Source organism: Aphidius gifuensis, linkage group LG5 (assembly GCF_014905175.1).
Source record: "Aphidius gifuensis isolate YNYX2018 linkage group LG5, ASM1490517v1, whole genome shotgun sequence".
Lineage (NCBI taxonomy): Eukaryota > Metazoa > Arthropoda > Insecta > Hymenoptera > Braconidae > Aphidius > Aphidius gifuensis.
In genome coordinates, this window is record NC_057792.1 from 643,085 (window position 1) to 658,980 (window position 15,896).

Sequence of the window (15,896 nt, forward strand, 5' to 3'; positions counted from 1 at the left end):
CATGAACAACAAGTACCCCTGATGGAACCACACAGAATTAGCTGGACTTCCTGCCAACTAAATTCTTTGTTTAAAAATTATTTCGATTTATCAACTGACTCTTTATATAATATACATTATATAATTTATTTTAGTCGTAATAACATGGACTATATAAAAAATAATAATACCATTTGATGGATATATTACTTTTTTTTGTGTGTTAAAATTGAAGCAGTCAATTGGATCAGTCAGCAATGTGAATGGGTGTATATGGAATCATCATCATCAAGCTACCGGTTGTATAAATGAAAAGAATAATAAAATGAAATAAATGTGGCTAAAGTAATGTTGGTGGTGTTGGTGATGGGGATGATGGTTGTACAAGTTGTCGATCGTCGACTTTGTCGTCGCTGTCGTCATCCATGAATCGTTATGATGATGGCACTCGTAAAACACTTGGAACAAAGTTTACTTGTTTTTTTTTTTTTTGTTTTTTATCATTACTTAACACAAATTGTATATAATACCATTGACTTCTCTGTTTCACATTTAGTTATTTCTTGTGATCACGCCGACCACGCCTCGAGGTGCGAACCACATGAGTCTAATCGATTTTGTCCGGCATACACACGGAACGCATTTTTATATTTTTTTTTTAATTCTCTATATATATTTTTTACAATTTTGTTTTTTTGTTTTTTAATGTCTTCACTTGGTCTTTTATTTATTTTTTCTCTTCATATCTCGGTGCGGAAAAAAAATATACGTTTTTAAAGATGATGAAGAGAATTCGAGTCGGTTTTGGGGACTCAAATGATCTTGACTGTTGTTGTGGTGATTATGATTATGATTACAACATGAAAAATAATTGAAACGTCGTTTCTGATGACTCGGGTCAAACTTATCATACCTATACCCTCCGTCAGGTCAATATACACCACGCGCGTGTTAAAAATTAGCAATATGATGATGAAATAAACTTTTGTAAAAAAATTATTCTGGCTATTTTTTTGATCTAGCCAAATATGTGTATATAAATTTGAAAGTAGACCCGAATGATGTATCGATTTAACCCGTAATATCAAAAGAATTTGCATGCAATTTGCATTGCATAGTAATTGCTTCTTAGAAATTTTAAAGACACGATAAACTTTCACCCAAATAATAATAATAAAATTAACTTGAAATATAATATATAAATAAAAAATGTGTCTACAAAATATTTGAGTCATTAATCATATTAACAGTGACAAGTTAAATTCATCTGATATATTCAGTTATAATTGGATAATTTTTTTTTTTTTTTATTTTAATATATAATATCGTCGTCGTCGTCATCATCGTCGCCAATAATAATATATAATTTTGTCTTTTTTTTATTTTCAAAATTCCATAAAAAAGATAAAAAAATAAAAACTCACCCTGGTTGTTGAAGTGCTTGGTTTGTCACCACCAATGGCAACAGCATAAATTTCAACGTTATACCATTCAATGCCAGTTTCCCTGTCAAGTAGTCCAGCTGTATGTAATAGACCATTTTTTTTATCAACATCAAATAGCCTATCAACTTGTTCACCACTTTTACCAGATGTTATATTTGTCACATAATATTCAATATTAATATTTGATTTTTTACTATGTGCTTTAACACGTAATACACTTGAACCAGTTGGTTCATTTTCATATACAGAACCTTCAAGTTGTTCTTGATTTTGCCATATTGGTTTATCATCATCGTCATCTTCACCAGGTACAATTAACGTTAAATATGTATCTGAATAACGTCTTTCAGCTTGTACAGCTTCATCTGTTGCACGTACACCAATATTATATGTTAATTTATCAAATGTTTTTATATTTTTTGGTACTTTCATTGTTATTAAACCACTACTACGATGAACACGAAACATATCATAATAATTAACACCATTTTGACGTAATAGCTCATATGTTACAAGACCATTTGTACTTGAATCTAAATCTTTAGCTAGCAAATAACTTATTGTTATTTCTTTATCTAAATTATTTAAAATATTTTGTTTTGTTGGTAATACACATGATGACATACTAACAAATATTGGTGCATTGTCATTTAAATCTTCAACAATAACAATAACTAATTTTTCAGCTGATAAACGTGATGATGGTGGTTGTGCTTTATCAGTTGCAACAACAACTAATTTAAATGTATCAATTTCTTCTCTATCAATTGGTAGCAATGTATGTATAACACCAGTTGATGGATTGATACCAAAATGACGTCTTTGATCATCTGGATCTTGTGATGCAATTGCATATGTTACAATACCATTATCACCAGAGTCTGGATCTTCAGCTGTCACTGAATGTACTGGTGTTCTTACACTTATTCCTTCACGTATTTGACGTACAATTGCTGTATTTGGAAATACTGGTGGATTATCATTTGCATCAATAACATCAACACGTAGTGTTATTGTTGTACTTAATTTTGGATGACCAGCATCAGTACAACTTATATTTAATGTATAATTTTCTAAATCTTCATAGTCCAATTGTTTTCTTAAATATAGTGATCCACTATAAGCATCAATGTAAAATGCATCACGTCTATTGCCAGATGATATGGCAAATGTTAATTCTCCATTTGCACCTAAATCATCATCAGTTGCTTGAAATTTTAATAACTCAGTATTTATTGGTGTTGTTTCAATGACTGATATTTTTAATTGATTATTTATGAATTTTGGTGAATTATCATTTTCATCAAGTACATCAATATGAAGAATTGTCGTTGATGATAATTTTTTCATTGTACCAGCATCACATGCAATAATTTTTAAATCATAATTATCCAATGTTTCTCTGTCTAAATTTTTAGCTAATGTTATTAAACCAGTTGCATCATTAATAGCAAATACATCTTGTTTATTACCATCTTCAATTGAATAATAAACATCACCATTTAAACCTTCATCAGCATCTGTTGTATATACTCTAAATATTTGTGTACCAATTATTGATGATTCACTTATTTCTACACGATATGGTAATCTTTGAAATTGTGGTGCATTATCATTGACATCAGTTATTATAATTGTTACTTTAACTTTATCTTTTAAACGATTAATACCATTGTCAGTTACTGTTGCCTCAAGTGTAATATAATTTGATCCAGTATTTAATACAATTTCTTCACGATCAAACATACGTAATGATTTAATAAAACCATTTCTTGGATCAACTATAAAATCTTTTTGTGTTGATGATAATGAAAATGTTAAATCAGCATTTCTTCCTACATCTTTATCAGTTGCAATTAATTTACCAACAAATGTATCTGGTTGTTCATTTTCTGCTAAATGATATATAAATGATGAATTTATAAATTCTGGTGGATTGTCATTTTCATCAATAATATGAACAACAACTGGTACAATTGAACTTCTCATTGGTGTACCTTGATCCATTGCTGTAACTTCAAGATCATAATAATCTTGTTTTTCACGATCCAAAATATGTTTAACATACAATTGTCCATCTGGAAATATACCAAAACGTTCATCTTGATTTCCATCAGTAATACTATAAATTATTCTACCATTTAAATCAAAATCTTTGTCATATGCTTTTAAGCCAAAAAAACGTTCATTAACTGGTGTTGATTCTAATAATGATGTTTCATAATTCATTAATTTAAATACTGGTGTATGATCATTGACATCTTCAATTGTTATTTTAATTTGATGTTGTGATGATAATGGCTGTATACCAGAATCAATTGCTGTTATTTCAATATTAATAACTGTACCTGGTAATGCACGTATTGATTTTGCCAAATAAATTATACCAGAATTTTCAGCAACTCTAAATTGTCCACCAGGATTATGTGTTAATGTATATTGTATTCTTGAATTAATACCAATATCTGAATCTTTAGCTCTTGCTAAACATACTTCTTGACCAACAGCAGCATTTTCTTTTAAATAAACTTCATCAGCTTTTTCACCTTTTGGAAATTTTGGTGCATTATCATTAATATCAATAATTGTTATATTAACTATTGTCAGGCCTCTTGATAAACCATTTTTAGCTGATATTTTTAAGCTATAATGTGATATTTCTTCTCTGTCAATACAACCAGCAGTTGTTATTAATCCTGAATGTTGATCAATTTTAAAATTACCATTTGGATCACCATAAACAATTGAATAAATAATTTTTCCCATCAACGATGATGATGATGATGAGTATGACAATTTTACTTTACCAACATCACGATTAAATATCATACCATTATTATAATTATCACTACATTCACCACGATCTTCTTGTATTTTAAATTCATAACCATTATATGTATCAAATTCTAATTGTTTAACATCTTCGTATTTCATTATTTCAACAATTGCATTTTTAAGTGATATTTTATCACCAGTATCTTTTGCTGATATAGTTAATTCATAAATACTTTTTTTAGTATTTTTAAATGAATCAAGAATTGTTATTTCACCATTTCTTTCATCAATTGTAAATAAACCATCACCACCAGATTCAAGATAATAATGTATTCTTGAATTTTCTCTTGAATCAGCATCTGTTGCATAAACTTTACCAATTATTGAACCACCAATAATTGTATCATCATCTGGTATTGTTATTAAATAATTTTTTGGATAAAATATTGGTGAATTATCATTAACATCATCAATTGATAATAATACTGTTGCTGTTGATGATTGTGGTGGTGTACCTTGATCACGTGCAACAACAAGAATACGATAATTTGATATTTTTTCACGATCAAGTGTTATCATTGTTGTTAATTGTCCACTCAATGCATCAAGTGAAAATGTTTTTTGATAATTACGTAATACACTTGGATGTAATGTATATGATATACTACCATTTGTGCCTTGATCATTATCAACAGCAGCAAGTGTTGCAACTAAACTATGAGCTGGTGTATTTTCTGATAATGTTACTTGTATAATATTTTGTGTAAATTTTGGTATTTCATCATTTTCATCAAGTACAGTAACACGTAAATGTGTTGATGCAAAACGTGGATTTGGACCACCATCTCTAGCTGTTACTTTTAATTCAACTGTACCTTGTATTTCACGATCCAATGTGTTTATTGTTGTAACAAGACCAGTATCTTGATCAATTTTAAACCATGATTGCTCATTACCAGATTCAAAATCATAATATATTTTAGCATTTAAACCAGAATCAGCATCATTTGCTGTTATACTTGCAACAAAACTACCAATTGGTGATAGTTCTGATAGTACAGATGTATATTCACTTTGTTGAAATACAGGATCATGATCATTAACATCATTAACATGTATAACAAGATATGATGTTGATGTACGTGATGGTATACCTTTGTCAATGGCAACAATTGTTAAATTATATATTGGTATTTCTTCACGATCAAGTTTACCATTAACTTTAACAATATCAAATGTTTGTGTTTTTTCAAGACGAAAATGTCCAAGTTCATTGCCTGATTGTATTTTAACATTTGTCTCACCATTAAGACCCTCATCAATATCAATAACAGCAACAGCAGCAACAATTGAATCATTCAATGCATTTTCATCGACAGTTGCAAAACCAGCTGTTGCTGGAAAATAACTAAATTTAATTTCTGGATCATGATCATTAGCATCAAGTAAATTTATTGTTACAAATGTATTGCCATCTTGACGTGGTGATCCATGATCACGTGCAAATACATTTATAACACAACTTTTTGGACAACTACCACTTGGTCTTGGTATTGCACAATTTACTTGTTGACAATTTAATGGCTCAGCTGTTTTAATAATACCATTTAATGGATCAATTGTAAATCTATGCTCATCATCTGGTAAATAATATATCAACTTTGCATTGTCATCAGTATCTTTGTCATATGCTGTAACTGTCAATACATTTGTACCAACTGGTGAGCTTTCATTCAATGATACAATGTAATCATTTTGATAAAATATTGGTGGATTATCATTGACATCAAGTACTGTTACATTTACAATAAGATAACCAAGACGTGGTGGTTTACCACGATCTCGAGCACATATATTTAATGAGTAAAATTCAATTTGTTCTCTGTCAAGTTTACCAGTTGTTTCTAAATGTAAATATGAACTATCACCACTTGGATTTCCAGTAACTTCAAGACGAAATTTACCATCAATATTACCATCAACAATAAAATAATCATCACCAACACCATTGTCAATTGTATCTTTGTCTGTTGCTGCATCAAGTAGTAACTTTGTACCAGCAGATGCTGATTCAGAAAAAGTAACACTTATTGTTGACTCTGGAAATTCTGGATTATTATCATTAATATCAATAACATGAATTCTAACTTCAATTGGATATGTTGGTTGACTTGATAATACAACAAGATCAAATTTATCACTTGATAAATTTTCTCTATCTAATATTTTAGCTGTTTTAATTTGTCCAGTTTCTGGATCAAGTGTAAATTCATTTGGTGGCTCATTAAATCTATATGTAAAATCTGGTTTTATTGGTATTGTACCAACAAGAGTTCCAACTGGTTCACCTTCTTTAATACCAAGTTGTACACGTGTATCAACAGCTCTACTTTGCATTGCCAAATCCATACTACCATCTTGGGGCAACATTGGTGATCTACGTGGTATCACACGTCCAACATGTGGTGCTACATTTTTTATTGTTTGTTTTGCATCATCAACAATATCACATGATATTTTATCAATTAATAAATACAACAACAGCAATAATAAACATGTTGAATTAAATTTCCACATTTTATTTGTTTTAATCACTTTACGTTTCCCCATATTTTTTTTATTTATTATTTTTTTTTTCATTTAAAAAGCTTGGTGGTTTTTTTTTTTTTTTCTTTCAATTCAACTTTTTCTTCTTCTTTTAATTTTATTCTCCTGCTTTTTTTTTTTGTACTACCTTTTACATTTTTTCGTCATTGTCAAACGAACTTTCATCCTGATGATGATGACACTTGACTCAATGTTTTTTTTTATATATATTTTTTTTACTCAACTAAACACAATCATCATATATTTTTTAAAAAATCCATCATGATTATTTGTTTGTTGAATCAACACACAAGATATTATTTTTGCTGATGATGATGATGATGATGATGATGATTGTAGTGGGAGCACTGACCGATCATCAGAAAAGAAGCTGTTTATTTTTATTATTTTTGTTATTTTTCTTCTTATACTCCTTTCGTCTTGATTTTTATTCTTCTTCTTCTTCTTCTTTTTCTTAATTTCTTATTCTGAATAATATTTTATTCTTTTTACTCTATCCACAATATAAATAATAACAATAATAAATATAAAATTCAATGTCACAAATCAAAGTAGTAGTATGTGCTACGTTTTGAATTGAAAATCGATTGATTTTCTCTCAGCGTACTTGTTTATTTATATATAATAAAATTATATTTATTATTTTGTCCAGAGGCAACTATATTTTAATATAAAATGAGAGAATGGAATTTGCACGAGATGACACTCGTCACAGCCGATCAACCATCTCACCAGTAAAACGGTACAACTTGTTTTGATCCTCTTAAATTTATCAACAACAAAAAACAATATTATATTCACATCAAAAACACCCACTACACCCACCAACAAATAAATAATAATATATATTTATATTAACAATTTAAAAAACAACACAATAAACAACACCAAATCTATCCTCTGGTATAATCACAAATTTTTTTAGCACAAAAACAAAACACAGCATCACATAAAATTAAAAAAATTCACTCACACCAAAAAAACAATATTATATTGTTATTATTTTAATAAAAAAAAAAAATAATAATAATCGCGCGCGAAAATATTATTTTATTTGAATTTTTAAATGAGATATATATAATTTTAAAAAATATAATAATGAAAAGTCAGGCTCTATTCGGGTAGGCTGACCTAGCACGACTGAACAAACGAACTGGACCGAACCGGCAAGTCCCAGCAGTCCCAACGCACACATACATACACGAGGGGCCTTATGTTTTCTTCTCTCATGAATTTACGTGAGTGTGTGTGTGAGATGATGATGAAAATAAAAAATTTTATAAAATGTAAGTAAGAGAGATAAAAAATTCTTGGGGGACTTGTCTGACAGCATGCATCCCTCTTGTATCCATCGGTAACAAACGGCGGGGGCCTTTCACCTTCTCTCTCTCTCTTTTTCTCTTGCTCTCTTGTTTGTTTTTTTTTAATACACATACAAGGATAAAATTTATATATATATTGAGTTTATGTTTTTTTTTCTCCGGCAAAATATTCTACCTTTTGCCCTCGAGGAGGAGAAACGAGCAATGCGGAGGCTCAGGTATTCAAGATGGCCGTTCTTCATCATCCACCAACATCATTGCACAGTCATTCACACATACACATTGCAAATATATATAAAACAAGAAAATAATGATATTGGTGGTATTGGTGAATAAATCTGTATGATAAAAATGAAAATAATAAAAATAAAAAAAAAAAGATATAACACATGAGGAGTAATGGTAAAGTTGGTCCATCATGATCTTAGTTTACTCTCTTTGGCTGGATCAAAGTGAACAAAGACAGATATTTTATGGGAGATGAATAATGCCCATCACTGATGTATATCCCAACCAACCAACGATGGATGGAACAAGATATGTGAATACAAAAAGGAAAAAAAAATATAAGCCAAGAATGAATATGACCAAGAATTTTAGGTGAAGAGAAATAATAAAAATACTTTTTAAATAATAATAATAAAAAAACACTTGTGTGTGGGTAAGGGTAATATGTGAAATAGGGTGTCGAAGATGAAGAGAATTGAGTTGGCTTGTCTCGAGATATTTTTTTCATCATTATGGAGCAAAAATTTTTGGGACTTATTTTTTCAAAAATCTCAGGTGAATAAGCTGATTGACAATTTATTTTTTTGAAATAAAAAATACTTGTATTATTAAAATTTTTAAATCAAATAAATAAATTCACATAAATAATTTGAATATCTTGATATTAAAAAATCAAAATAATAATAATCAATTTATACAAGTTTTAAAAGTAATATTTCAAAAAAATTTTTTACGTTTTAAAAAAAATTTTATATATATTTTTTTTTCTCTCTACCCATTATCAAGAACATAAAAACAAATATTTAAAAATTATATCTTCAGTCAAGCTATTATTTAATCCATTTGAAGTTTCGACGTTTGGGCATACATTACGAGCTAATTAAGTTGAAGTTAATATATATACGATCGGCTGTATGTTGGTGAGCATTAGAGCAATATATTTTTTTATTTTTTTTTTTTTTGCCAAAGTATATTTTATTTATGACGAAATCCGAAGGACGTTTTTTTTTTTTACCGTTATGGCAACAAACCAATCGTCAATTTATTCTCATTTCAATGATTAATCCATCCATCATTTTATTCAATATATATTCATTGATTTTTGTATTTATTTAATATTTTTTTTTTTTTTAAATGAAAACAACTTTCATGTTTTAAAAAATTAAATAAATAAATAATAGTATATATAGGTTTATATTTTTTTTAAAACTGATTGGTTGATTTAGATCAGATCCAATTTTGGAATTCACATTTTGGAAATAATCCGTTGATTAATATCGCGACAGTTGCTCTGATTTATGATAACAAATTGGTGAAAGTTTACAATCTATTTACAACAAAATCATCAGTTTTAAAATCGATTGACAATTTTATATTTTTATTGTTGTTGAATCCTTGAGAAAAGTGTGATCAAGGATCCTTCAGTCGACAGGACTGCCGGGGCGGGCTCGTGCCGCGTCTTCTCTCTGGAATCTCGTGTCTCATTCAATTAATTAGATAAAAAAGTCATTTCATGAGATAACGTTGTATTTATGTGAACACTGAAATCGTATTTTTTTCACCTATATTTATTTGATTTTTAAATATATATATTTTTTTTCATTTTATTTTTAACCGCGCCTACTACCAGTTTGCGTAATTTTTTTATTTTTTTGAAACATTATTCAATAAATTAATATCGTCGCAAAAAAAAAAAAGATAAAAAAAGCGTATATCTTTAAATTTTTTCTCTTTTTTTGTTCACTTGCCAGGTATTTTTTTTTTTTTTTTTATTATTTGATATTATTTATATATTTTAAAGCAATTTTTTTCATAAAATATTGACAGCAAATTATTTATTCATTGGCACTACTACGCTAATTATAATTAAGTCTAAAATTTACCATTAATTATAAATTTATTAGGTAAATTTGAGAAACTTTATTTATATTTTTATAATTAAAGTAAAAAAAAAAAATCATTTAAATTAATAATAACACATACGCCCATTTAATTTCGACACCCAAAATTGCAAAAAAAAATTCGGAAATATTTTTATAATTTTTTCTATACACTAGAAAATTTTTATAAAAATAAATTTATTTATTAGCATCACCCTGGTGAAAATATTTCTCCGTGATTTCTCCTGAATTTCTCCGCGATTACACCGAATTTCTCCGCAATTACTCCGAAAATCTCCGCGATTACTCCGAATTTCTCACAAATTGACCCATGCGGAGAAATGAGTGGAGAAAAGTATCAAAATTTTTTTTCGAATTTTCTCCGAATCGACTTGGGTGAAGAAACGTTCGGAAATATTTCTCCGCGATAAAAATACGCGGAGAAACGTGTGAAATAAAAAAATTTACAGTATTTAGTTCATTAACAAATCTTTCACAAGTTAGTCGAACAGTTCTTGTAAAACGACTTGCACTTTCCGAATCTAAATCATTGACAAACTTTTTAATTTCATTCTGAATTTCCAATTTAGTTCTTGGTTCGCTTTCCGAACTGATTTTTCTTAATTTTTCAAAAACTAGATTAAGTTTTTTCTTTGTATATATTGTAGTTTCATTCATTATATTTTGAAACTATCATCATTTTAACTATAATAACTCCAATGAGAAAAAGAACTTTAACCTACCGTATAAATATCTATTATAATTGTAAGGAGTCCTTTCAAAAATTTTTTAACATGACTCCATACAAACCTAACTATCCAGGTCACAATTAATTTATTAACAGTGGCAACTCCTTGATAGAAAGTTTGAGTTATAATTTTTGGTGTTACAGCTTCATACATTTCTTTTAGTTTATTAACGAAATTATTTGCTTCGTTTGTGATTATTGTTTGGATGATAGGATGTTTGCTTCTGCAATCACTCTTCATATGTGCTACAACTTTTTTATAAAAATTTCGTTTTGAATCACGTTCGTAAACAAGCTTTTCCAGGTGTTCTCTAACAATTTGCTGATCCATGTTTCTGTCTTCGGTGGCAAGTGTGCTTAGATGATAAAATATCCATGCATTGTGTTTCGTTTTATTACCCAACGCTAATACGCTGTACGTGGTATATTCATAATTCAACTTTCTTGTTAAGTTCATTTTTAATTGATAGAATATATTTTCATATGTATTTTTTTCATTTTACACGTTTCTCGTTTTTCGACGACTGCCTCATATATACACTGTTAAAAATGTTTGCTTGAAATTCAATGTACATGCTTGAAATTTCAACTTATTTTTAACAGTGTATCTACTGTCATTGATATATCATCATGATTTGGCATTGGTGTTTCACATGTTTTCATGAAAGATTCCCAAACTTCATCGACTGCTAAAAAGACCCCTTTCTTTAAATCATCCTTATCTTCTTTGATGTATTGTACAATCGTCCAAACATATTTTACTATAGTTTAGTCGAGTAGATCTATATAGATGAGCTTGACGGGCAGATCTACAGCATCCACATCTATCTTATTTTTTCCCGGGGTTGGAGAATAGAATCATACAGTCTTCCGTCTCCTGAAATAAACATAATTCTTATTTTTTGAGAATTAAAACAATGGCTGTAAAAATAATTTAGACCGCGAAAGATGTTGCCAAATAAATTAATTTGCAGAGTAGATTATTGTAGATCGTTGATTTTAGAAAAAATTTCTCTGCGGTAAAATTTTTTTTTTCACACGTTTCTCCGCGTATTTTTATCGCGGAGAAATATTTCCGAACGTTTCTTTACCCAAGTCGATTCGGAGAAAATTCGAAAAAAAATTTTGATACTTTTCTCTACTCATTTCTCCGCATGGGTCAATTTGGGAGACATTCGGAGTAATCGCGGAGAAATATTTTCACCAGGGCAATACACTAATTAAAATTAAATTTAAAATAATTATTAATTATTAATATTTTTAGACAAATTTATATGAAAAATTTAATTTTTTTTAACTATATTTTTAAATTCAATTTCAAGCTAAAAAATTGTCAAATATTTATATATGAAAAAATTTAAAAATTATTTAAATTAATTGTGCCCGGACATACGCCTTTTAAAAATGCAATAATATTTTTTGAATGTGTTAATATCACACACACACACACACAAATTTTTTTTTATATATGCCATGAATATTTTCCAACAGGATGATGGATGGTCATAGGATCTTCCGACTAGTCTTCAGACCCGACAATTTCTTCTTTTATTCAACTACTACACATTCATATATTATATTATTCTATTCTACAATGCCATTATTTTTTTTCCTCGTATTTTTTTTATTTTGTCTCATTCTTTTCCATCAAAGGACACACATCAAAACATGTCTTGAAAAATTTTTTATCAAATATATTTTATTATTATTTCATACTGTTCTTTTATATATTATAAAAACTTTTACTTTTTTTTTATATATTTTATTTTTTATTCAGCTTGATAATAATAGACAACATGAATTTTGTATGATCGATTCTTGGGAGCGTGTCGATCAATGCTCGAGATTTCATTGGATCGATTAGGCCAGCCTCAAGAATTTATAGCAAAAAAAGAATCAAGTAACTTGATCTTACTGATCTACAATTAAATAGTACATGCAATTATTTGACCCAATAATTAATTGAAAGTATTCTTTATTTTACAATATGCAATTGTTAATAAAAAAAAAAAAATATTCACAAGATAAATAATCATAACTTTATTATCTGTATGAGAAAAAAAAAAAGGAAAAAAAAAACCGTTATGTATAATGTAAAAATCTTGTTTTCTGAAAATGGAGATAAAAATGAATGAAAGAAAAAAAAATTAAAGCATTAATTTTTTTTCTCTTATTTTCAAGCGTGTTAAAAATCAGACAATAGATAAAGCAGGGTTTGCGGAAAATGACATGTCTCTCTAAAATATTGTAGAAAAAAAAAAAAAAAAAAAGATAATTGAATAAAGAGAGAGTTTTAAAAGGGACCTCCTAACAACTTTTATGACTTTTTCTTGAAACTACCCATTTACAATAAATATTTAATTGTTGCGAGTACAATAGATCATATTTATTTAAAAGATTTTATTTTTTTTTTGGCAATATTTTGACCTTGACCAGTGTTTCGTTGTCCAGGTTCCCCAGTGTTTCTCTCTCAAAGGTTTTTGAAAGGTAGCCCTCATTACACCACGATAGGTCAAAATATGCTTTTCTTTATGGTCTCTCACTCTCTCTCTCTCTGGACTATTATATTATATATTTTTTTTTTTTTTTTTTGAGTGAGTCACTTTATCTCAAGCCGCTTCGAATAGAGAGCCAGCTAACTTCAACTACAAAACCTTCTTTCACAGCATGACTAATTTACAAAATTAAAAAAAAAAAAAAAAAAAAAAAGCAGCATCGATTGGCATTTTGATGAGTCTTGAAAATTAAATTATTAACAATATAATTTTTGCATTTATTTATAATAAATTTGAGACAATTAAGGGCTGCTTTTTTTCTACTTGGAAAAATGAAAATTCCCAGACGAAAAAGCCAACGGTAAAATATTTAATGAAAGGATTATTCGATCGAGCAATTTCAAAGAAAAGCAGAGAAATATTTCTACAGAAGATCTTTTCTTTTTTTTGCAATGAAATTTTTTATTTTTTATATTAATTTTTATTTTGTTCCTGCTCATATTTCTTCATGAATATAAATATAGTCAATTTTTTTTTATTCATTTTCAATTCATTATATTCTTCATCGTAAATAAAATATAAAAAAAAATTGAATATATTGTGTAATCATTAATTCACATTGGCAAGATTGAATATACATTTATTTATTGAATTTTTTTTTTACGTATATAAAAAATATTTGCCTTTATTAAAAAAAAATATTGAATATTTTCTATTTCGTTGGTTGGAATTATCTTGAAATTCCGATCTATGTATGACTCTCGGCATCTATTTTTTTGATCAAACAAAAATATCAGCAAAAGATATTTACTGCTATGCATATGTAGACGTGATAAATAAATTGTGAGTTTGTCGTATTGCGACACGTTTGCCAAAGCACATTGACTTTAAATATATATTTTTTTTTTTACAATAGAATTCTCAAATATTTTTTCGTTATTTTTTTCACCATTTAATTTAAAAAATAAATATGATTTTAAATGAGATAATAAATTCACATTGCTTTCTCTTCATCATTTCTCCGTCTTTTATTTCGCGAAAAAAAATCTTAAATCGATCAATGATCCAACACTAATGATTAATCATTAATTTTATTTATTTATTTTTTACTCGTTGAGATATTTATTTTTATTTATTACCTTTCATTTTGAAAATAAAAATAATTTAATCATATAATAATTATTTGTAATTTTGCCGCGTTTTAATGTCGACTTTTTATTTTAAAATAAACACACATAGAGGTCACCTGTTGTCAGAGAAAAAAAAATTGCCTCGTCGTCCTCGTGTGGGATCTCCAATTCTCCACTGATCTCCACACTTGGATATTTTTTTTTCTCTTTCTTTTTTGGAGCAACTGGGCCTAAAGTTGGAGAGGTTAGTTTCAAACATTATATTTTTTATTTTGTTATTGTTTATTGCAAAAATAAATAACAACTATATTTTTCATTTGATTAAATCTGACCAGTGTATTTAAAATTATGAATTTTAAAAAAATTTATTCTAATTTATTTAATTAAATTACAGATCTTCATCATGAAGCAAATTGTTTGTGAACAGACTGTCAAAGTCCCAGAGGGATTGACTGTTACAGTCAAATCTCGTTTGGTTACTGTTAAAGGACCTCGAGGTGTCCTCAAGAGATCCTTCAAGCACTTGGCTCTTGACATTAAAGTGAGTAATTTTAATTTCAAAAATTGAGAGCATAACATGTTAATTAAAATGATAATAATGATGATATTGTTTGGATTCCCCTTCACTGGACTCAGTGATAAATCATATCTGAGTTGTATTAATTTAAAAGACCAATAACATAAATATTGTTGCTTGTTGATTATGTTGTTTACTAAATTTGTAATTGATTAATGTTACAGATGGTTGGTCCAAGAACCTTGAAAGTCCAAAAATGGTTTGGAACCAAAAAAGAGTTGGCTGCTGTAAGAACAGTTTGTTCTCACATTGAAAATATGTTAAAGGGAGTCACCAAGGGATTCCTTTACAAGATGAGAGCTGTATATGCCCATTTCCCAATTAATTGTGTTGCCACTGAAAACAACACAGTTATTGAAATTAGAAATTTCCTTGGAGAGAAGTACATTCGTCGTGTTAAAATGTCACCAGGTGTTACTGTATCAAACTCAACTCAACAAAAGGAAGAGTTAATTATTCAAGGTAATTCACTTGAAGATGTCTCAAGATCAGCAGCCCTCATTCAACAGTCAACAACTGTTAAAAATAAGGATATCAGAAAGTTTTTGGATGGATTATATGTATCACAAAAAACAACTGTTGTCCAAGATGATGATTAATAAACAAATTTTCAATAATATTTATGTGTTTAAATTTTTTTAATAGAATAAATACAACAAGTTCTATAGTTTTATTTAATTTTTGCAAATCTATGTTTTTTAATTTCTAGC

The 15,896-nt window shown here is 28.2% G+C and overlaps 2 protein-coding genes across 2 annotated transcripts in view; one reads left to right on the forward strand and one right to left on the reverse strand.

Annotated features, from left to right (window-relative positions):
• The window catches only part of LOC122856635 (cadherin-related tumor suppressor), a 57,577-nt gene extending 50,814 nt beyond the window's left edge, over positions 1–6,763 (reverse strand). Inside the window, exon 1 of the mRNA XM_044158363.1 lies at positions 1,404–6,763. Within this exon, the coding sequence (XP_044014298.1) occupies positions 1,404–6,629 (5,226 nt within the window). The 5' untranslated portion in view covers positions 6,630–6,763. The remainder of the gene's footprint in view (positions 1–1,403) is intronic.
• Positions 6,764–14,723: 7,960 nt separating this feature from the next.
• Positions 14,724–15,805, forward strand: LOC122856636 (60S ribosomal protein L9). The gene is made up of 3 exons (XM_044158364.1): positions 14,724–14,853; positions 15,004–15,150; positions 15,351–15,805. Exons 2-3 carry the CDS (start codon positions 15,013–15,015, stop codon positions 15,783–15,785), a joined length of 573 nt encoding a protein of 190 aa, XP_044014299.1. The 5' UTR covers positions 14,724–14,853; positions 15,004–15,012; the 3' UTR covers positions 15,786–15,805.
• Positions 15,806–15,896: the final 91 nt, after the last annotated feature.